Below are 24,944 nucleotides of genomic sequence, written 5' to 3'. Positions count from 1 at the left end.
ATTTTGTGGTAAACAAAAGAACGTGTATAATGTAGAAAATAAGCAGGAACTACAAATCTATTTGAATATCAAGTTAAGCTTTATGGCATTGGAAACAATATGTTTTCATCAGACACAATATATTAATTAAACAAACATATCCTTGAAAGTATGTTATATGTATACAGTATACAGGAATTATCATTATATAATACTATTCCAGATTGTCTTCCTTAGCAGTTTGCATAGTATACATTTTGAGTTAATAATATCTTGTCTCAAAAAGAATTTAATTTACTTTTAAAAATTTCATAGGACATTTTCAGTGCTCCCCCAAATTCCCCATTTTTTCATTAGGGAAAAAAATCTTTTAAATTCTCAAAATTTTAATGTTTCTGGCTTTTTCTGGGCCTTTCATCTTTAGGCTAGGATCTATATATATGCAGAAGCAGCTTCTGATACATATCCTTTGGTGGTAGGGATGTCAGATCTCATTCTTCATAGCACTGAGGGAGTGGAGTCTTAAGACATCACTTCCTATTTTAGAACAAGACATCATGTTGCTCTAGGAATTTCAAAATTTCTATGGTTTTTACCATAAAGATTTTGAAATTCCTACATCATTGTGACAGTCACTTCGTGTTCTGAGGCTAGGGATCCCGTTCTCCTGGTAAGGGTAGGGTAATCCCCCGCTTTCACCCTCCACCACCACCCTGACTCCACTTACCTGCCCAGCAGGAGAGGAAGGCACAGGAACAGGCCTCCTGGGCGCGCTCCCAGGATGGCACAACGTCACTCCTGGGAGTAACATCATTGCACTATTCTGAGAGCATGCCTGTACTTTGCAGGAAGCAGATTTTGGCCCCCAGTGGACCTGTTTGGGCCCGTTTGAGGCCAAAATCAGCCTGCTGCGAACCGGTCTTGTGCCCCTGTGCCTGCACCATGACATCACTTCCTGGAAGTGATGCCATTGCACCGGCATGGGGATGCATGGAGCATCATGGGCCCAGCAATAAGGTAAGTGCCAGTTCTCCCGCTTCCTACAGGAGGCTAAGGGGACCTGGTAACCCTCTCTGAGGCATCTGTTGATGCCCCCCCACATACACACACTGCTTCATTGAGCAAGTATTGGGAGACAAACAGTATCACCAGAAACTCTACCACTAGAACTTGGTAAGTGGCAATCCTTGGCAGATGAGGAACTATATGTAAAGAGCAGTTTGCATGTTGTTCTACCATCTAGTCTGTTGTGTTCAGAGCTCAAGTATCTGTCTGTCCATCTACTCGTCCGTCCGTCTGTCTAATTAACTGATTACTCTTTTAGCAGGAGGAGCAGGGACAGGGATGGGAAAGTTGGGTTTGAAAGATTGTACATTGAAATGGATCAAAATGGAATGAATAATGGCAATCTAAATGCAAGCACACTGTTAATCTTGAGTATTCTGGTTTACATATCAAGACATGGAAAGAATAATTGCAATATAAGGTGGTTTTTTTGTATCTTATTAAAGTCTGCTTTTCTTTCTGTGTGGTAATCTGTACTATCAATAAATATAATAAGCCATATGTTAAATAAGGATGAATTTGTAGTAATGTTTAAAATAAATGTACATTTCCACTTCCCCTTTTCCACATAAGTAAATTGCATTTATGATTATAGATAAGTTAAAATGCTGCACTTAGAGACCAATATGGGACATAATCTCTAGAATGTTCTTCTTGCAGATATTCATCTGGTACTGAGTTTACACAGTTTTCAGTGCAAGTTTGGTCTGCAGATTTTAATCTCTGAGACCTATTTCATACATTCAAGTCATTACTTAGTGCTTGTGAATGTCATGCTTGTATAAATACAGCTCAGAAATCTAAAAACAGAAGCCAAAGGTACTGAGAGAACATGGTTACTGAATAGATGATTTACCAGTGATAAGTCTGTTTATTTTTAGTAGTCCTTCATAAGTTTTATTATATGAATAAACCAAGGGACCACACCTAGAATGCTCAAGGGAGGATAGAGTCTAAGGGGGAACAGACAGTATACTGTTCACTCTCCACAGCAAACTCTTTTGATCGTTGTGCCAGATTTTTTTTATGGAAGAGAAAACTGAGAATTGTCTCTACTTCTTTGAGGTTGTTTTCACTCTGTGAATGCCTAAGGCAGAAGACACTTGGGGCAATATTATAAGGTTGCCAGTCTCCAGGTGGGCTCTGAAGATCAGGAATCATAACTAATCTCCAGACAACAGAGATCAGTTTCCCTGGAGAAAATGGCTGCTTTGGAGGGAGGACTGTATGACGTGACTCTCTTAGGTTCCTCCCACTCCTCTCCCCAAACTCCATTCTCCCCAGGCTCCACCCTTAAATCTCTACAAATTTCACAGTCCAGAGTTGACAACCCTTGGCAATAACCATAGGTGACCTTTTCATTCCTTCTGCACACAAACATCATGACAACAGACGGAGTCACCCAAAGTGTAGTCCTGACATGATCATGGAAGAAGCAGATTATAACTGGTTTCTTTTGGTTCATCTCCTCAATCTATTGTGAATCATTTTAGGAATCCTCTTGTTAGTCACAAAACTGAAGTGTTAAGAGACAAGGGTAACTAGTATAGAGATGGTTCATTAAAAATGTATATAATTCTATAACTACCACTGCTTACTATCCATATTTTCATTCTTCTCATGTGTAACATACTACTTTCCCATAATGTGCCTCTAATCTAACTTAACACTAAGATAGTATGTCAGTTAAGATTCACAATTGTAACTATAGTTTTCACACAATAACTTTTCATTATCTATTCACAGTCCGAGTTTGAACTCAAAGCCTTTCATATTCGAGGAGAGCATGCTTTGTCAACTGCAAAGCTCGAGGAAGACATTGCAGATTTAAAAAATGAACTGGAGAAAATATTACACAGGAGAAGTGAGGAAGCAAAGGATGCCTGTGTATCCACTGAAGATGACCATCCACCAAAGACATACAGAAACGTATGCATACAGACAGACAGGGAAACTTTTATAAAGCCAAGTGAAGATGAAAACCGGACAGCCAAGAATAACCAAGCAATACCTAAGAAGCTTAATATATCTTGCTTGAATAATAGTATTTCTGCATCAATTGATCATAAGGAAACATGCAGTTCAGGCCATGCCTCAGGAAGGTTTCCATCTCCATTGCCACCACCTCCACCTCCTCCTCCACCTCCTCCACATGGTCCAATTCTTCCAGCACCAAGCTTTGAAACCTCCTATCCACCACCACCACCTCCACTTCCTGTACCTTTGGTGACTCATCATCTTCTACCACCTCCACCACCAGGGCCACCTCCAACTGGAGGGGGACTGCCTCCTCCTCCTCCACCGCCACCTCCTGGGGCTAATTTCCTTCTTGGGAGCACATTATCAAACCAAGGTCCTCGAAAACCTGCTGTTGAACCAACCTGTCCCATGAAGCCACTGTACTGGACTAGAATACAAATCAAAGATTGCAGGTAAAGCTATTTTGATACATTATAGAAACTTATGTGCAGCATTTCGTGCTTATTCAGATATAAAGAGCTAAAAGTGAACTGCATAAATTGGTTTTTTAAAGGGAACAGTAGAAATGCAGAAAAATTATTTTATTTAAGATAGTTTGTCGCTATTTTCTTCAAGGGGCCTGTCATCGGTCCTGTGCAGAATTGTTCCCTGTGGTTTACACAAAAAGAGTAATGAGAGAAGAGTAATGAGAGATGTGGTTTACACAAAAAGAGTACGAGAACAGCTTTCAGGGTTCCAGACATGGTAGGAGGGCACTGGCATCCCAGCAGCCAGTAGCTCTGCTCTGTAGGTGCTTAACCCTTGTTCATGCTTAGTCAAATAAATACAATTTAGAAGTTATTTGCATATAACTCAGAGAGGTACAAATTTCACCAACTGCAGCCATTTTCTGCATAAACCATATGGCAGCACTAAATCCTGTGCAGCAGTGACTAGAGATGGGCACGAAGAGCAATATGAACAAAAAAACGCCACGAACAGCCCAATCTGCTGTTTGCGAGCAAGCTGTTTGTGAAGCCCTGCTCCCGGCAAACATGTGTTCGTTCCAAGCCCTCTTCGTGTCATTCGTCAGACATTCGTAAAGCCAGACAGCCTGGCACCTTTCAATCAATTCCCCTGGCAACATAGGCATGGATTGTCTGAACTCCTTCTGGCTTTCCTTCTGGCTTGTAACCCCTCAAAGTAGCTTCCAGCAGACAGTCCAGTTTTTTCCACTGTGAAAAGAAAATGACATGAAAGGGGGAGACCCATGGATCATGCCTTTCTTGGAGTGCATTCTCTCTGAAAGTTGGGGGGTCTTCAGAAGACAGTGAAGACTATTTCCCCTGCAAATTTGGTGGGTATTGGACATTGGGAAGGTCAGTTTGTAACTCCTCAATTAGCTTCCAGCAGACAGTCCAGTTTTTGCCACTGTGAAGAGAAAATGACATGAAAGGGGGAGACCCATGGACTCTCCTTTCCCTGGCTCCAGTTCAGCTAAGTCCCAAGGGGGGCATTCTGGCTCCCACAAACCTCCAACTATGAACATGTTTGTAAACATGTCATGTCCGTTGATGTTCATGAATCCCTGTTCGTGGATGGCAGTGAACAATGAACATCGTGTTCGTTTTTTTTTTCCTGTTCATGCCCATCTCTAGCAGTGACTGATGAATCCACAAACTAGGGCTATTACTAGTTTCACTTACTATACAAATCCACTACCCACATCTCCCCTTGACTACAACACTCCAAAACTCCTGCTTCCAATTCCACCCTGGTTCAGACCATGAAGACCTTCCCTATCAGCCATGAGAGCCAAGTGGAATCTCATGAATTAGTACCAGAAGTTGGGAGTGGACCATGAGAGAACTCGTGTTACCTTCGTGCTCTGCTCATAAGCTTCTCAGAAGCATTTGGCTGAGGCGTCTTGAAGACAGAAAACTTAATCCAAGCCAGAGATGAAGTATGGGCCCTCAACATTAAATCCAATTACTCCCCCTTCAACTTAAAATTTACTGTGGCGCCATGACTTGTCACACTTGTCCTCCCACCACACTCATTTAGACTTGTGGAGACAAAATCAAAAACAAAGATGAAAACCCCACAAAGTAGTGAGGGCCACAGTATTTTCCTACATATGAAACAAACTGTAGTTTCCTAAGCATATTTACAACCTTCTAAGCTCATTGACTTTAATGGACTTGGAAGACCATAACTGTTTAGGAAGACATTGCAAATGCCATAGTGTGAGGTGATTAGCGATGACTTTTAAAAGCCAGTGTTTAAAAAGAGTTAGATGCATTCATGGTTTATTAACTTTGAGTTCTGATAACTATATGCCTTTCTCTCAGACAACTGTGATCCAAACATAAAATAGTTCAAAACAAACAATAAAACAATACATGGAAGTCACTTTTTACCAGCTGTTGAGTCATCCATTGAATTGGCTACTATGCAGATTGTCTTCTTAAGTGCAGTGCAACTCTTCTGGAAGAATTTGAATGTGTCATGGAATCCCCGAAGTCCAGAATACTCCTGGGACCTGATTTGCTCTTTGTTGTAGAACTGGCCACAGACAGACTATCAGTTACATCCCTTCTGAGGTTCCATTGACAAAAGAGACTGATTCCCCTCTTCACTACAACCACTGATCACAGTATGACTTCTAATATCAACCAGTGTGTGTGTGTGTGTTATATTTCATCGAGTTGCTTTCAACTTATGATGACCCGATAAATTAACGACCTCCAAAACATTCTATCATTAACAGCCTTGCTCAGATCTTGCAAACTGAAGGCTTTGGCTTCCTTTATGGAGTCAATTTATAACAGGCTGATGGGATCCATCTCCATTATCTGAGTGTTAAAAACAATTGTCAGTCATGTGTCTTTTGAGAACACATTTGTGTCAGATTTGAGCACAAACAATTTATATGGCCCCATTAATAAAGCATGTAACAATGTTAAAAACATTTTTAGAATGTTTTCCTTATTAACATTTTTAGCTTTACTTTAAGGTACATTAGAATCTGTAGAAAACATGTCCATACCTGATACTCTTTTCTGAATATTGTTTATGATGTACTTCTTTCTCATTAGGATTTCAGCAGGGAATTATAGTTCAATCATCTCAGGTCTAGAATAATACTTGGGCGCTAGGAATGAAATGACAGGCAGGGATAAAATGTTATGTGAGTGACACCTGCTGGAAGAAAAAGATCAGTAACTGCCAATAAAGGCAAAAGAGCAACACTAGTAGTGCCATGAATTACCAATGAATGCTGAGATACGGAATTTTAAATAATCTTGTTTTTTCCCAGCTTCAGAAATAAATGCCCACTTTCAGGATTAGATTACAGATCTTTGGAGATGGTAAACTAATGAACATGATCTACTGCATTTTTTAAAGTAGAAAATACTTCCTGTCAATAGTTTTTAGAGCAAGTAATGTGCTTGCTTTCTACCTATATATTTTTTCTTCTTTACAGTTTGTATGTATTCAGACTAGTGGCCAAAAACAGCACAGTTCACCCAGTAGAATAAAAGAAAAAGAAAACATCATAGCTGCATCTATACTTGACACAAATAACACAAGCATTTCTTTGTCAAAAAGATATATAAACTGTGTAACAGAATAAAAGAAAATGCATAGAGTATCCATTAGCTGTACAGCTGCAGTACATCGTTTTAGGCATAGCCTAAATGCAGTCTAAGCATAGGTGCAGTAAATATTGATAATTTATATTCTTTACATGGTAATGAAATTCTGTAGATTTGCACCAACTTTGGTTTTCTTTTTTCTCATTTTAGCCAAAATGAAGAACCAACCCTGTGGGACTCATTAGAAGAACCCAACATACACGATACCAATGAATTTGAATCCTTATTCTCCAAAGAAACAGCTCAGGAAAAGAAAAAACCTTTAGCAGATTCTTATGAAAAGAAAACAAAAGCCAAAAAGGTATTCTTTATTGCAATTTTATTCTTACAAGCAGGGGTGGGTCAAGTAATCTGTCAGTAAGTATTTAGGAGTATTTAGGATATTTGGGGCCCAAGCCTGACATGAATTTTACTAAAACATGTGTTAGGTGGCTTATTTGGTCCTTTGAGAACAGAACTGTTTGAAAACTAAAATATGTCTGAAAGATGTCTTCAAATTGAAAGGGGGGGAGGGGGTAAACTGGCAACATTTTGTATCATGAACTAGAGAATTTTCAAAAAACGGAACGTAACCAACGAGCACCATGCACTTGTACTGGTGAAAATAAATTCCCTCCCAATTCAAATTTAACTAGTTCTTCCAACAAGGATTTTTTACCACTACTGTTCTTGCTTTATGATACAGTTGGCTGTAAATTTTCTCAGTTGCAGAATAAACTATTCAGCTCCCTTCCCAAAGTACCTTCTTGTTCGCTAATGACTTTTCCCACTTATATCCTAGTTTTATTTATGCAATATCTTAATGTACCTTACATTTTTAACACAGTGATTAAGAAAAATATATAATAACCTACTCATTCTTCAAAATGCATAATAATCTGCTTTATCTATAAAATCTGATGTTTTAAAGCTCATTTCTGGGAGGTCCATTAGTCCAGCCTGGCAGGCTCAAGTTTCTATGTGGCAGGGGTGCTTTTAAATTCCTTCCTGCCACAGCACATGATAGGAATTGCCCATGTCACAAATGGCATCCACTAAAAATGAAGTTCACAAATATAGTCAAACTGCTGAATAAATACTATTGCCATTTGAAGACACTGACATTTTGTATTCTCAGTTGGAGGCGGCCATTTGCCCTTGCTCTTCCCAGAAAACCAATGTACAAGTCTGCTGCTTCTCCCACACAAGACGCAGACAAGAGGCTTTAATTTGCCTTCTCTTCCCTCCCCCTTATTAACATTCAGCCTAATGAAGCCTGTGATATTTTATTTGGCCCTAGTCCAAAGTAGAGATGGGCACGATCCAAAAAAAATTGCCGATCCAGCTGATCGTGGATCGGCGCCGGTGACAATCCCAACTAAACGATCCACACCAATCATCTCCCGTTCCCGATCCGTGGATCATGGAGGCCAAAGCGGGGTGTGCTGCTATTCCCAGCTATGTGGGAAGGTGGGTGTTGGCGGCGGCCACTGGGTCCGGCAGGCACGGGGAGACGGTGATGAGCCGCCTCCCCTCAGGGGGCAGGGGGTCTGGCCGCTTGCTAGCGGCACCCCCCATGTGCCCGCCCACTAGGCCAAAAAGGAGCATGCTGGCGAGAAAAGAATGGTGGGTGATGCCGGCGGCATCTGTGTTTGTGTTTGGCCATCTGTGTTTGGCCGTCAGAGCTGCCTATCAGGGTTTGCAGGGATGAGATTGGAGTGCCCATGGCTACAGAACACCCCCTTCCCCCTCCCTCCCCTGGGTGTCTTCTCCCAACTTGTGACTGCTTTGCTGCTCCATGGTTGGAAGGAAGCCCTGCTGATCAAGGAAAGCTGGGCTTCCATTCGGGTTTCCAGGGCAACAGAAGGAGGGGAAACACAGCTCAGGCATTCCCCTGGCTCCGTTGCCCCGGGAATAGATTACTGGTGCCTGAGTGTCTGGCTTCCCAATCTGAGCACGATCCAGCCCCGATCCAGCCCCCTCCCGATCGCTGGCTTGTTGGCCATGGCCGATCACGATCCGCTGAGTTACAATCGCGCGATTGCCATTATCGTGGATTTTTTTGGATCTTAATGTGGATCGTGCCCATCTCTAGTCCAAAGTATTACATGACTTGTTAATGGAATTAATGACATTTGTCCAGTATTAGTGGTGCCTCCTTGCAAGGCAAGGAACTACTGCTCCAGACGTTTTAAGATGTGTTTCGTCCTAGGCTGGCAATGTGGACTTTATTAGAGCCCAGAAATGAAGTGATACCTTCCCCTTCTCCTACTGATCTGAGGAAGAAGATAACTATAGGATCCATAGGGTTGCCAGACCCCCCTGGCAACTGGTGCAAGGTGGAGATGGAGGGCAGGTATTCCCTCCACCTCAGAATGCTATGTTTTCAGCCAGTTGTTAAAGAATGGGCCTTGGTGCTATGCCATTGCTTCCAGGTTGCACCAGAAGTGACTTCAATGACCAGGGCCATGGGTGCATGCACACCCATTTCCCCCAGCAGCCTCCTCTCTCTGATTGGTGGGACAAGTCCCAAATTGCCAGGAGATTGTGTGTTATTGGCAGGCACCTGGCAAACTTAAGGATCCACCACAGTTCTGTGTCTGCTGAGTCTCTTCTCTCTCCCTGCCTCTTTGTTTTGCTGTGTTAGGTCACTAAGCCAAAAAAGGAGATATGAGATCCTGGACATTGGCAGTATTTAGGAAAGGGGTGTTTGGGATGTATCACTGATCATGGATGTTGTTCCAGCAAAGGCTGAAGGCTGAGGGTGAACTTAGGCAGGGAAGTGAATATGCAAGCCCCACCCTTCTAGGAACAGGCTACTGGCTCTTCGATGTGCTGTTTCTGGTTTCATCTGCAAGTACTCCAAAGGGTTGGTGGCTCAGGGTTTTGTGAGGCTTGAGGAGTTAATTGGGGAGAAACCTCAGCTGCTGCAGTGGGTTCTGGGGTGGAAGGTTCAGGCCAGGGCCCCAATCTGAGTAAAAAAAAAAGGAGGTTATATCATAGGGTAAGAGAGTTGAAAATTTCCTGGGGCTCTTCTGGCATATCCAAGGAGGTTCCTAGAAATGTGTCAACTGCCTCCTTCCGTGGTAGTGTCAGGTGCTGAGCCCCTTTCCCATCTTTGATCTGGTCCCGGAGTTACCTTCCTGACTTTCATTGTATTCAGGAGGAGTGTTTGCCTTGGAGGATTTATTTGTATCAAATTATTGAACCTGATTATGAAATGTTTTTCACTGCATTTAGAATAATTAATTGAGCACTCGACACTTTAATATAGAAAAAATTAGAGACATTAATTGTGTTGTTATTCCCGGGTGAGGCATCCCACTTCTGTGTCCTTTGACTGTACTGGGTTTGCCTTGTTTGATAGTTGTGTATTCAGACATGTAGCATGGATACAAGCAGGTTTATAACACTACCATATGCACTTTAGATGGTGCCATTATTTTTCTCTCCTACAAGGAAAAAGGCTAAATGTCAGATAATTTGTGTCATCTGCATGATCTAAATAAGACTCCATCAATCATTTTTGGCTCTTTAGTGCAATGATTATCATATCAAAGACAGAGAATAACATTAAAGATAATGACTTTTCTGTTGTCCATTATCTCTAACCGGCTTCATGTAATTATTAGCACATGTTCTCATTTACAATGAGTGTCAATATTTTGAATGAGGAGCATTTTTAAAAGAAGATATATCTGTCATCAGGTTTTCTGCTTATTTTTTAATTATGAGATACTAATAATCGCAACATTTCTATTCCTTGAAAATCGAATTTCATGATTTTGGGTTAGGTTATTGTAATAATGCCCTAATCCTAAATTTATTTACACATGAGTAAAATCTAATGACTTTAACTGATGGGATCATTTTGTTAGTTTAAATAACATTTACAACTAAGGATCTCTAAGAAACATTACTGAACTTTACAAAACAGTATTCTTTGTCTGATTGATGGGCTGTCTAAGCACATTTTCTTGAATGGATTTCATTGATTTCAATGGAATTTGTCCTAGGGGCTTATTTATTTATTTAATACCCTGCCCTTCTCACTAAGGGATTTTCTGCATGAGTTTCCCCTTCCTGTGATGTCACTTTCAGGACACTCACAAACCCTTCTCTTCATCTGAAGTCACTTCAGTGCATCATGTCTTGTGGCTCTTAAGCATCTGACGTTTATTCTATGTGGCTCTTATATTAAGCAACTTTGGCCACCTCTGCTCTAGCCCCTTCCCTTGCAAAGATAAAAGGGAAAAGGCATATCTCTGCAACAGAACGGGCTAGAGACTTTTTTTAAATAATGAAAATTTAGGATTCAGAGAACCTGCTCCATTTATTACTGTAATCTTAGATCGTTATAGCACTATGAAATTGAAGATTTTTTTTTTAAAAAAGTGCAAGTCCTGTGGGAGAGATTAAGCATGTGCTAAAAATAAAAAAGGGGAGAGGTGCTGTGACACCACCAATGATGCCACTAGGACACAGCACCCTTGCTTGAAAAATTTGATTATTTAGGGCACATGAGGAAGAAATAAACCAACTCCACAACTGTTAAAATGCAGAAAAACTGTACCCAAACTGAAGCCAGCATTTGTAGATTGGCAGCTAAGAAAATTAGGAAAAGCTTGAGTGCCGAGGTGGATTACATAATGCAAGTCCATATAATCAACAGCTAGAACATTCAGCTAACAAAAACACAATATGATCAACAGCTGGGACATCCAGTGAACAAATACAATGGAGTATGGGCTGCAAAAAAATTGAAAACAAGCATAAATCCAAACACAGAGATTAAACATTTCTGAAACAAAGTGTAAATAACTAAACATGAAAGTAGGAGCATACCCATCAGCAGACAGTGCCCAGTAGAACAGACTACACTCTGTGTCCCTTGCCAAGACATTTCTCTGAGCCATTTCTTAGGGCACAGCCCTTTTACCTGTGTAAAAAAGCCCTTCTGAATAATTCAGCCTTGCATAGTTTGTGAGAAGCCAAGAGTGTGGGAACTTTGCTGACTTCCTCAGGCAGGCCATTCTATTAGGTGGGGGGACTGTCCCAGACAAAGGGCATCTACCGGCAGCTGTTGATTTTACCCAACTGCAGGGTGGTATCACACTTTGTATGTGATAACCCCCCTCCCCCCCAGGAATGGACCTCTTCTATTTTCATGTCAATTTATAAGAAGGAGGAGCATACTGAACTATACACCAATAATCTTGTTGGATGTAATAGGAAAGCTGTATGCAAAACATCTCCAATTGAAGCTAGAGACATGGGTAATTGAAAATAATTTATTCTCACCAGAACAAACGATGTAGACAGGGGCTTTCAAGCCAGAACCCTTGCCTTCTTCATCATTAATAATAAATACATCTAATTAATAAATATTCAAATAGACCATCTAGGCATTTATATGTGGCATTTATCAATCTCAAAGCCATCTCAAGATATCATATGTGGACAAAATTAATTAATATGAATATTTATTATAGGTTGCTAGAGTGTATAAAAGGCCTTTATGTGAAGCTTAAACTTCAGATTTGGTATCAATGACCAACTGTCTGTCTCAGTAAAAACCTCAAAAGGGGTACATCAAGGTTGTAATTCGGCCTTATTACTTTTTTATTTATACATAAATGATATGGTAGAATACCTGCCAGGATCTCAATTTTTCCCAGTAAGAGTTGGTGGAAAGGCCATTTCAATTTTGCTTTACGCAGGTGACACCACTACCCAAACTGGTCTTAGAAGATTACTGAGAGTTCAGCTCTTATTGTAAAACAAACTTATTCAATGTAAATTATGATAAAATCAAGATTATGGACAATGTATGAAAAATCTCTAGAACAGGTATCTAGCTTTAAATATTTCAGGGTGCTGTTCCATCAGTCAGGTTCTTGGACAGATTGACTATGCTAAGCATAACCTTGAAAAGGCTGTTCTTGGTATCCTAAGATTTTATAGAAAGAGAGGAAGTTGCCTGTTTTCTTCAACTCTGGAAATTTATAACATGAAATTACTGCCCCAGCTTCTATATGGAGCACCAATTTGGGGCTCTGGAAATCTCCAGTCTTTAGAAGTTGCTCAGAACAAATTTGCCTGCCTGCTGTTAGTTGTTCCTTCTTCAACATCTTGAGCCATGGTTACAGTAGAATTATTTTTACCCCTAATAACAACCTTAGGCTATAAAGCAGTCATTAACTATTGGCTGTAAATCATCTTTTGCACATTTCCAGGCCATGTGTCTTTGGAGAATGGAAAGATGAAGACAACTCATGGTGCAACTTTGTATTGAAATAGTGGCTGCCTTGGGTTCTCATAAGAATATTTGAGGCCCCTCAGATTCTATTCAGCCAAACTTTTAGTAAAGCAAAGATTGTTAGACCAGAGTGTTCCATCTGATGCTGGACTAACAGGCACCTTGAAAACAACTCTACTTTATAGGTAGTTACTACCTTCTTCCCTAATTCTGCCAGCGTATTTTACCAATATAACTAGGCCTTCACTAAGGCAAGCCTAGATATTTTACCACTAGCAGTCTTGGAAGGCCGCTTCAGTGGGACTCCATATAGTAACAGATTGTGCCCCTTTGATTATTGGTCCATTGAGGAGTTGTCCCATGCCACATTCCAGTGTCCAAGATCTAAGGTTGGGCACAGCAGTTATTTCGGGACTATTATATCTCATCTCTCAGGAAGGTCAAACCAGGAGAAATTAGTTTTATTATTGGCAGATAAATCCATTACTCTCATGACATGGTTGGCCACCACTATTATAAACATAAAAAAGACAATGAGGAATACTGACCCAAACAGGTAGACCCATAATTGCTCTACTCTGGGTTATTGGCCCTTGGATTGTATGGTATGTTTATTTTCATATATATGAATGGTGTTACTGTATTTTAATCCTTTCTATGGTCATAGATACAGAGGAGTTAGCCGTGTTAGTCTGTGGTAGCAAAATCAAAAAGAGTCCAGTAGCACCTTTAAGACTAACCAATTTTATTGTAGCATAAGCTTTCGAGAATCAAGTTCTCTTTGTCAGATGCATGGTACAGAAACTGGAAACTGAAACAATAAAATTGGTTAGTCTTAAAAGTGCTACTGGACTCTTTTTGATTTTTTTAATCCTTTCTATGAACATGTTCAGAAATTTTATTTTATTTTTATCTTGATGGACATTTAATTTTCTCTTGTATTTTTGCTATGGCTTTTTTGCTAACGCAATAAAGATTGATGATGATGCTGATAATAATCAAAAGTTTGCACTGAGTTGTAACTGATGGGTTGTCAATGTTTATTACAGAATAGGGGTAATTTGGATGCTCCACAAAACTCCTATAAACAAACAAGCTATGGCATTCTGTACTAGTCTCCAAGTTGCCTTTAAAAGTAGACCTATGTAAAGGGCATAGTTTCGATGTTACTGTTGCATGAATCCAGGTGGTCACATTAGCTGTGTCAAGGTAGGGGACCATCCTCTGAGCTAGTCTGATTTGAGAGAAGGCCTGTTTTGCAGCTGCATTTACTTGCTTCTCCAGCAGCAGTGCTGTGTCCAGGATCAACTGAACCCCATAAAAGATAGGAAGAAAAATACCTCTCAGTATTTCTGTCTTTCCAGCCAACATCACTGCTGTCTTGTCTGGGTTCAATTTCAGTTTTTTTGCTTTCATCCATTTGACTGCAGCTCTTAAGTGGTAATTTAAAACCTCTACTACATCACTGTGGGATATAGGTAGAGAGCTGTAGACCTGGGCATACGGATGATATAGCTACAAATGTTTTCTCTTAAAGGTTTTACATAAAAGTTGAACAACGTAGGGGATAAGATTGTGCCTTGTGGCATCCTCAAAATAATTTCCACACTGAAGGTAACTGGTCTTCAAGAGCAACCTTTTGAGTCCGTTTCATGAGGAATTATTTAAACCAGTCTGAGGCACATCCCCTCATACCTACTTCTGCCTCTAAACACCTCAGCAGGATGGGATGGTCTAATATATCAAAGGCTGAAGATAGATCCAGGAGGAGCAACAAAGTCACATGGCCTTTGTCTGTATTCAGGCGGAGGCCATCAGCTAAAGCCACGAGAGCCGTCTCTGTCCCATAGTACAACCTAAAATCACATTGAAAAATGTCCAGAGCACCAGAGTTATCTAAGAAGACATGGAGTTGGTCAGTTACTATTCTCAATCAAGTTGCCCAGGAAGGGCATAGTAGAGACTGGATGATAACTGGCTACATCATTTTTGTCTAGGGATTTTTTTTAAGTAGTAGGAGGATGACCACCTCTTTGAGTGGCCAAGAGAAAATGCCCTGAGTTAGTGACTGATTTATGATAGATATCAAAGGCTTGTTTTGTGGTCTTTACAAGATTTTAGCAGCCAAGTAGTGGCCTTCACAGATGACAGGATCTTGTTAGTATCCATCGCTGTAAATGGTTCAGAAGTGGACTAGATGGTATATTAAGCATTACTTCTGCTTCACCTGTATTACAGCTGGCATTCAGATCAGCGCATATTCATACTATTTTATTAGAATTTTTTTTGCAAAGTCTTCACAGCTAATTGTCTGTTCCTGAGATACTGAAAGTTCAGATTTGGGAGTCAAAAGATGTTGAAGTATGTTAAATAATTGGGAGAAACATGACCCACAATGGTTGCAGAGAAGTAACTTTTCTTTGCCACTATCTATACCACTTTGTAGGTCTTGCAATGGGCTCTATAGCATACTCTGTCAGATTCAGCATGAGTTTTCCACCAGCATCTTTCCAGCCCTCTTTAGATCACCCAGCTCTGTGGTGAACAACAGGGCTTGCTTCTGCCATAAAGGTGTGAGAGGTCAGCAAGAAGCAATCTTGTCAACAGCTTCAAGGGGCTTCACATTCCAAGCTTCCACTGCAGCCTCAAGAGAGCCTGTGTTTGGAATTCTAAAATCCTTTAGAACATTTTGGAATCCAGAAGGATTCGTGAGCCTTTGTGGGCAAATCATTTTAGGGGGTCCTCCTTTTTGTGTGTGTTATGACCAGATTTATCCTTGCCTTCCATCAAGTGTGTGTACTTCTTTTTACTTCCATCTCAAAATATAGTCATAATAAACCCATTATATGAACAATTTTTTGTAGGTACCAGCCATGGGATGTTCTGCATGCTATTACCCAACCCATTTTAGAGTTATGAAATCATGGTCCTTGGTTGTTCAAAACTATTCACATGACTGTGTAATGAAATATAGATCACAAAAAAAGGGTTGCCCGGATAATCCCTTACTTTCAAATAGGATACTTACTGGGTGTGAGACATGATGATTCAGTGTACCTAGTTTCCACAAGCCTCACTGGAGTTGTGTTCGGGGATGGGTGTATTGTGAAGCGCAGTAAAGAATTCCAGAGAAGAAACCACTTTCTTATTTCCAACTCCCATCTCTGTGCTTCATGTTAAACAAAAAAAATGAGCTCCAGTTTATAAGATGAAATGGAGGAAAATAGGAGTGTTATTTTTAATGTTATCTTCATATGCTTAACTATCTAAAGCTGGCACTGGATATGACAATTCCCATATTTGTACTATGGAAAAAGAAAGTCTGGGAAAACAACATTTACATTCTTGTCACAAGGTCAGGAGATGCTCCATCCTTTTCAGTTGTATATTTAGTAACCAGAGAAGAGACAGACAGTTGGCTGCCATGTCTGTTGCTTAGATATTCTCTGCCAGCTGGCACATCATTAGCATCAACTAGCAACAGCTAGCAAGTTAACTGCTTAAATACTACTGTCATTAGTTCACAACATGCATGATTCTGTTCAAGCCCATCAGAGGTTTCTGATTCTGATGCAGCCCATCAGAGGTTTATCAGGATCCTCAAGGTGCTTTATGGCCCCTCTGCTTTTTTGTAATTCCAGTGTGCAAGTGGGGGGGGGGTGCTTTATAAAGCTGTACGTAGCTGGTAGGTTATAAAGCTTGATTTAGTGACTTAGGGAGCAAGCCAGAGTTGGTCTACTCTGAATTATGTCCCAAAGAAACGTTACTTCTCAGCAACCATTGCATTGGCTAGTTCACATCCATCCCAATTGTTTAAGATATCCAGACTCTTCCTAACCCCAAAATCTGAACCTTTACAGTCCCAAGAACAGATAATTAGCTGCGAGGCCTTTGCTAAGTTTTTTGCTGATAAAATAGCATGAATACACTGTGATCTAGATTCTAGCTGCAATGCAAATGAGAGAGAAGAAATGCTTAATACACCATCAAGCTTACATTTGAACCAATTACAATGACAGATCTTAACAGGATCTTGATAGCTGTGAAAGCCACTACTTGTGCACTTGATCCCTGCCTATCCTAGCTGTTAACATCAAGTAGGACCACATAAGTGAACCACTGAGGTCTATTGTAAATCAGTTGCTAACTAAGGGCAGCTTTCCTCAGCAGCTCAAACAGGTGGTTATCTGTCTGCTACTTAAAAAACCATCCCTATACAAAAATGACGTGGCCAATTATCACCCAGTCTCTAATCTGTCCTTTCTGGGCAAAGTGATTGAGAGAGCAGTAGCTGACCAACTCCAGATCTTCCTGGATAACTCTAGCGCTCTGGACCCTTTCCAATCAGGATTCAGACTAGGGCATGGGACAGATACAGCAGTAGTAGCAGTAGTGGATGATCTCCGTCTGAATATAGATAATGGCCATGCCTCCTTATTGCTTCTCCTGGATCTATCTGCAGCCTTTGATACAGTAGACCATGCCATCCTGTTGAGGCATTTAGAAACAGAAATGGGCATCAAAGGATGGGCCCTGGACTGGTTTAAATCATTTCTCATGGAATGGACTCAAAGGGTTGCCATCGGAAATCAGCTCTATCCAGAATAGGAACTATCTCGTGAGGTTCCGCAGAGTGCAATCTTATCTCCCATGTTATTCAACCTCTAAGTAAAACTTTTAGAACTCATTTGCAGCTATAGAGTTGGATGTCATCAAGATGCAGATGATACCCAACTCTATAACTCTCTATCCAGCTCCCCACAGGATACAGTAGAAATCTTAGATTGCTGCCTGAAAGCCATGGTGAAATTTTTGAAAAACAACAAATTGAAATTGAACCCAGAAAAGACTGAAGTGATGCTTGTTGGGAAGGCAGAGATCTTGAAGGATATTGTACTCTCCACTTTCGATGGAGTTCGTCTGACCGTTGCAGACTCAGTTAAGAGCCTAGGAGTTATACTGGATCCAACGTTATTACTAGGAAAACAAGTTAAGGCAGCGGCAAAAAATGCTTTCTACAACCTCACTCTAGCCTGGAAGATGGCTTCTTATCTTGACATGGCTGACCTGGCCACCCACATCTATGCTATGATAACATCAAGGCTTGACTATTGTAATGCTCTATACATAGGCCTCCCATCTAAGTTAACTAGGAGGTTCCAATTGGAGCAAAATGCTGCAGCTCGACTGTTATCAGGAGCAAGCAGGAGCATGAACACTCCCATCCTGCAGTCACTCCATTGGCTACCTATCAGTTACCATGCTCAGTTCAAGGTATTGGTTATTGCATACAAACTTCTTCATGGCTTTAGTCTGGCATACCTATGGAGCCACCTCCTTCCCTATGTTCCTCCACGGCAGCTTCGCTCATCTGAACAGGGTCTCCAGCAGGTGCCAGGCCGCACACGGGCGAAATCAACAGCAGCTCTGTGGTAGCCCCTATCCAGTGGAATGACCTGCCTGAGGAGGTCAGGAGAGCCCCCACTCTTCAGGCTTCCTGCAAACGATGCAAAACTGAATTATTCCAAAAGGCTTTTTACTCAAATGGGAGGGCTGTATTGTAGGGATGGGGTCTCAGATGCTTCGCTAATGAGTTAGGGTGCATAGACTCCATCACTATATTTCCTTACATATTATCTGTTGCTTTAAATATGTACTCCTATGTACCACCTGTGCTCCATGTTGTCTAATGTCATTCCTACAAGTGAGTATGTTCTGTTTCAGTATTTTTTTTTTTGCTCTGTATTGGTTTCTTGCTAAAGCTATGTCTTTTAAACTTGTATCTATTTACCCTATGGCATTGTTTATGGAAATGTCCTTGATACTGTATTGAAATATACTTGATACTGATTGTACTAATCTCATACTGTGCAATCCACCTTGAGTCTCAGTGAGAAAGGCAGACTATAAATGACATAAATAAAATAAAATATAAATAAATAAATTTTATTCAGTAGGTATTACTGCCAGGAAAACTTTCTTAGCATTACAGCCCTGATTTCTATTTTGTACCCTGGGAAGTAAAGCATATTAACTGTTTTTCAAATTCTAAAAAAAATAAAATGTAGGGTACTGTTGAGCAAAATTTAATTACTTTTGGCCCATTGATTTCCATGGATCTTCTTTCTATTGCTACTATTAAAAAACATACCTGAAGGACTGTCAACTCTCTTATGAACCTACTGATCCGCTGCAGTCATCTTTGGAGGCTGTGCTTTGAGTGCCCTTTCTTCTGAGACTAGGCAGGTGGCAACCGGGGAGAGGGCCTTCTCAGTAGCAGCATAAAAGCTCTGGAACTCTCTCCCCAGAGAGATTCACCTATTCTCTTCTGTTACTGTCTTCCACCAGTAAGTAAAGACTTCTTTTGTTCATTCCCTCAGTGATCCATCTTCCCTCTTTTGTATTTATTTTAAGTTTTGGTTTAAAATTGTTTTAATAATGTTGGCTTTAATAGCTTTTAAGATGAGGTTTTAATTTGTATGTTTTAATAGGGATCCTATTCCCCTGGTGGGGGGAAGGGATTCCCTGCCACTAGCCTCTGCCCCCCACAGTCTGTCACCTGGCTGGGTGAAGGAGCAGGAATTGCCTGGGAGCCCCACAGGATCCTCCCACATGTTCTTGAGCGCTTCCTTGTCATGTCAAGAATGACATCATCCCCAATGAGACATGGAAGCAATGTGTTCCATGCAGAGCTAATTTAATAAAAATCAGCTCCCAATCTATTATTGGGAGCAGATTTTTATCAAATTGGCTGTCCATGGGACCCATTGCTTCCATATTGCACCAGGAATGACGTCATACCTGGTGTGATGAGGACATGCTCTGGAGCATCCACATGCTCCACACACGCAAGGTGAATCCTCCCAGTGCACACACACACCAACTCACACCCCTCCCGGTTTCAAGCCCAGGGGGTCTGACATCCCTTGCTTGGCCCTATGAGAGCAGAAAAGTGGGGGGGGGGGGAATCTTGTTAATAAATTAATTAATAAATTAATCTGAGGCCAAAAAAATGAATGCTTAGGTGTACAGCTATTCATAGGATATAGACTGTTGATGTATTTTGATGGAGAGAATCCTGAAAATTTTCAGTGATAAGCCATATATCCCTGGTAAGTGGACATGTATACCAGAGTGTCCCAGGTGGCTTTTCTTTTTTCCGACAAACCTCTTGGTATCCATAAGAAATATACTAGATTTTAGTAACGCAGAAACTTTGTTTTATTCCAGCCTTTTCAGGTAGCAAGAGCCTGGCCTAGTCATTTATAATGGTGACCATATGTACTACTTCACATAAAAGTCTATAACCATAAAGCTTATTTTGTTTTGAAGTGAACCTCTGCTATTTTAAAATTATGTAATATTCAAGGTATTTGCAGTTTAAAATGAAGTACAGGGGGAAAGTTGTGTGAACTAACCTGATCATACCTTCAGATCATACCTACCATTTTCAGAGCCATCACAGAATGGTGGTTTCAGATGTCATATTGCCTGTATGAGGTATAGTCTGGAAAGATTTTACCACAAACTAGGCATGCCTAATAGGGTTTATGACAGCCTATGAATTTTACCCTGAAAAGGGTCAGCCTGGAGGTCAGTGAATGCTATACAAATTGCACCCTACTTAAGCCTATAATTATCCCTATTAGAAGTTAATCTACTGCCAAGTTCATCAAATAACATGTATTACTTCAGAAATGTCCATGATAAACTCTCTATTTAACAAGAATTTATTTCATGGTCACTTTTAAAAAATCTTTATTTTATAACAAAATGAATAAATCTATAAATTATACTTTATTTTGAAGATTTTTTTTTAGGAATCTATGAGTGTTGACTGTAAATTTATTATGAGAATTAAAATGATAATTGATTAAGGTTAAGCAGTTTAAAGTCTCATTAACCATATGCTTAAATCTCCCTCATTGAAACTGGTGGCTGCATAGTGACCATAGATTTTGTTTCTGTGTTTTATAAGCTGATTTACAGTGTAATACAAATAAATAATTCTGTTATACTTAGTACATACTGTACAGAATCTTCTTTTCCACATAGTAATGGATTATTTTTTGTTATGTCCCTTTTCTAAAGCGAATTAACCAAATATTAATATTTTTATCTTGAAAAAGAAAGGGAAAAGAGAGTCCCTACAATTGTGCCATGTGGTATTTAATTTAGAAATATGAATGTTAGCATTGATTCACTTTCCATATGTGTTTGGACATAATCAAATACTCCATTTAATTCCAGATTATCAAACTGTTGGATGGAAAAAGATCTCAAACTGTAGGAATTTTGATATCCAGTTTGCATTTGGAGATGAAGGATATACAACAAGGTGAGTTTATCTTACAACTGGATATGTTTTCACAAATTAATCATTGCTCTATGTTAATTAAATATCTTCAGATAATTGTTTTATATTATATACAATGTGTTGGATCATACTGTCTGAAGATGCAAGGACTGCCCATCTTTCCTGCATTTCTCTCCCTGCCCAAAACTGTTTTTCCTGACTCTTGGAACATTTATTTCTAGGTTTGTGTAGTCTGCCTCATGAGGCTGCAGTATGGAGGGGAAATTGTGTGAAATGTACCTGTTCTGTTTCTTCCATCAGCAAAGCAATTTTGCTATCTTCCCTATGGCAACCTTCTGATCTGCATAACTATTAGAACATGCAAGTCCCATGAAGCCAGGAATCTCAGATTCAGAAAGGTCTGCTTGTGGATAGGAAAGATTCACAGCTGTCAGTGCCTTCTGCTGATGGATCATGAGATCCAACCCATGGGCTTGGATCTTATGAATGAGTTTTATTGGCCCTACATAGTCTCTGCTGAGAAGCACACTTCCTCTTCCACTAAAACTTCAATTTGCCCAAGGACCATTAAAAACCATTGATCTAGGGCCCAAGCCATTGATTTTAAAGGACTTTTGATATTTAAGTTTTTTATTGAAGGCTTAGAAGGGAAGGCTTAGAAGGGAGTAGGTATTGAAGGCTTAGAAGGGAGTAGGTATGATTAGGATTTCACTGTAAGTGTTGAGACTAGCTTTGTCAAATTTCAGAATGCTCAAAAATTACTGACAGTGGTTTTTGATGTGTTCTAGAATTGGGTTCCACACACTAGGAGGACTAAAAAAAGTTCTTGTGCCCAGCATTTGTTATATCCAAATATAATGTCCTCAGCCTTGTGCATTCTTCTTCCCCTTTCATGTGGCTAAGGGATTCTTCTTAGTTGGGAACAAATAACAGTTACTATGCTGTCCAGATCACAAACTATACCTCTATGGCAGCCCTATAACAATATTTTTTCTACATAAAAGGCAAGCCGTATTGCCGATGACGCACTTCTTATCCTGCAAAATCAAAAAGAGTCCAGTAGCACCTTTAAAACTAACCAATTTTATTGTAGCATAAGCTTTCGAGAATCAAGTTCTCTTCATCAGATGCCTGATCAGGCATCTGACGAAGAGAACTTGATTCTCGAAAGCTTATGCTACAATAAAATTGGTTAGTCTTAAAGGTGCTACTGGACGCTTTTTGATTTTGCTGCTACAGACTAACACGGCTAACTCCTCTGGATCTATGACTTCTTATCCTGGTGAGCCTGCGCAGGAGCACCAGGATAAAAAGTGAATCGTGGCCAATATGGCCTCAGAAGGGCACTGCCACCATGGGACAGCCAGGCAAGCTGGGCTGTCCCTCCAGAGGGCACCGCAGTGGGACGGCCTACGTTCCTGTGTTTTGTAGGCCTTGTTTTTTTAAAAAATAAAAACGGGCTCTGTTGCTAGTTCCATAATAACAAAACATGGGGGGTGGGGTTTGGTTACATCTGAATATAGCTACAGGGTGTCATAAGATCAGGCTATGAAATGATCTATCTGTCACATTATGGCTTTAATAAAACAATTATAGTATTTTAATGGGAACATAAAGTTTCTTAAGTCTAAAAATGCTAACTTCATGTGAAAGCCATTGTCATAGAAATGACCCCTATCCAGCATGTTACTGACAAGAATAACTGAAAAACTTTGAAAAATTGTGCATGTTTAGGAAACCAGAGCTAGCCAGAAATTGTTAATATGTATCAGGTTTGTGTTTATATTACTGATTTAAAAGGAATCAATTAAGCTGAGCTTACATTTATACAAAATGGCGCAGAATTGTACCTAGGGATATGTACAAGCATGGAGGAAAACGTCCTATCCCTATAAAAGAAGTTTAATATTTCGAATAGGCCATTGAAGCTTTTTATAGCATGGACATCAATAACATCATCTGATAAATAACATCACATTATGGCTCTATTAAATGGACAAGACATTTTTTTCCTCCAGGCAGTTGGCACCCCAACTAACACTGCTTTTTAAAACAAATTAGGAAATTCATAAATTTATATGTGTGTTCTTGCTATTGTTTTCCCTCTAGCCAGTCAAATTGTTTGGTATTTTGGTACTGACTGCTGTTGACAATAGTTATTATTCATTTAAATCTAGTCTTCAAAACTCCAGAATTTATAGGAATTGCTGAGAATATAGGAAAAAATGTTGTCAAGGCTTTTGAAATTCTAGTGCTGTAATAAGAAAACAAAGTTTTCATGCTGAAGAGTAGATATTTGCTCAGAAGACTACTTTTTCAGGCAGTTGGACATGTTATATAACCTAAAACTAGCCTGTTCTTCCACACCATTGTTAATATATTCCTTGAGGATATAAATAAATGCAGAGGTAGGAGCACTCTGTTCTCCCAAAAACAACTATTCACAATTGAGCAATTCCTCATCTCAAAGAGCAGCACATTAGCATGAACAGATACCTGAGATGATACCTGGCTAGGGTCTCTGTAGCCAGCCCTAGAATTGGATTCCACAATTAAGTTTAAGGGGCAGGAGAGGTGGTTAAATAAAATCATGATGTAAAGTCTAAGTTTCCTTCCCCCTCCAAGCCAGTATGGTAGGTCAGATTAGGATCTGGGAGGCCCAGGTTTGAATCCTCACTCTGTCATGTGTAACTTTGGACCAGTCACATACTCTCAGCCTAACCTACCTTACAGGGTTATTGTGAAGATAAAATGGAGGAGAGAAGAACAACGTAAGCTGCTTTGGGTCCCCAAGGGGGGAAAGGGCAGGGTATAAATGAATAAATAATTTTCCACCAGAATAATTAACTATATATACCAGGAGTCCCCAACATGGGTGCCATGGCACCTGCCTTTCCTGTTGCCCCTTTCCTGTTGCCCACCAAGTGTGTTTAGAAGGGGGGGGTGGAGTCAGATGGAACTTTCGCTCAGCAAAGTTTGTGAGTGGCCTTTGGAGATCTGATGGGCTGTGCAGATTTTGTAAAGGTTGTTTCAGCAGCAGCTGCCACCACAGCATAAAAATCTTCACTGTGTGCCTGCTGTGTTTATGTAAGAATTTTTTTTAAACAATACGTTCATTTTAAAAGGCATCCTATTAAACAGAGCTTCTTCCTGCAATGTAGGAAGAAACTCTATTTAATAGCTTCTTCTTAAACTCAGTTTGGCGTAGTGGTTAAGAGCGTCAGGACTCTAATCTCAAGAACCGGGTTTGATTCTCTGCTCCTCCACTTGAAGCCAGCTGGGTGACCTTGGGTCAGTCACAGCTTCTAGGATCTCTCTCAGCCCCACTCACCTCACAGGGTGATTGCTGTGGGGATATAACATACTTTGTAAACCGCTCTGAGTGGGTGTTTGATTGTCCTGAAGGGTGGTATATAAATTGAATGTTGTTGTTGTTGTTATTTACTATTAGAGTTATGTATGACTTCCCTCCACTTGGTTCTGTTTCCTGCAGCAGCTATTTTGGTTTGGCTCCACCATTGACAGCCATTTTGTGGTTTTACCCACCACCTTGTGTCAGAATTCCAAAGTCGCCTGCAGGATCAAAAAGGTTGGGGACTTTACCTCAATTATGAACACCTTCCACATTTTCACGTTCCTGGTTTCTTGTGCATCTGTTGCATTCTTTTAATTTTTCCAGCTCCAAGTTCATTAATACCTTTTTATACTTCATGTTACAGCACAGAAA

General features: G+C 40.2%; 1 protein-coding gene across 1 annotated transcript in view; it reads left to right on the top strand.

Annotated features, from left to right (window-relative positions):
- FMN1 (formin 1) overlaps nucleotides 1–24,944 on the top strand; it is a 197,426-nt gene that overhangs the window by 64,206 nt on the left and 108,276 nt on the right. The window contains exons 4-6 of the mRNA XM_054971273.1: nucleotides 2,791–3,476; nucleotides 6,813–6,963; nucleotides 21,151–21,238. Coding sequence (XP_054827248.1) covers nucleotides 2,791–3,476; nucleotides 6,813–6,963; nucleotides 21,151–21,238 — 925 coding nt within the window. The remainder of the gene's footprint in view (nucleotides 1–2,790; nucleotides 3,477–6,812; nucleotides 6,964–21,150; nucleotides 21,239–24,944) is intronic.

Source organism: Eublepharis macularius, chromosome 2 (assembly GCF_028583425.1).
Source record: "Eublepharis macularius isolate TG4126 chromosome 2, MPM_Emac_v1.0, whole genome shotgun sequence".
NCBI classification, from domain to species: Eukaryota; Metazoa; Chordata; class Lepidosauria; order Squamata; family Eublepharidae; genus Eublepharis; species Eublepharis macularius.
This window is presented reverse-complemented; position numbering and strand designations above follow the sequence as displayed.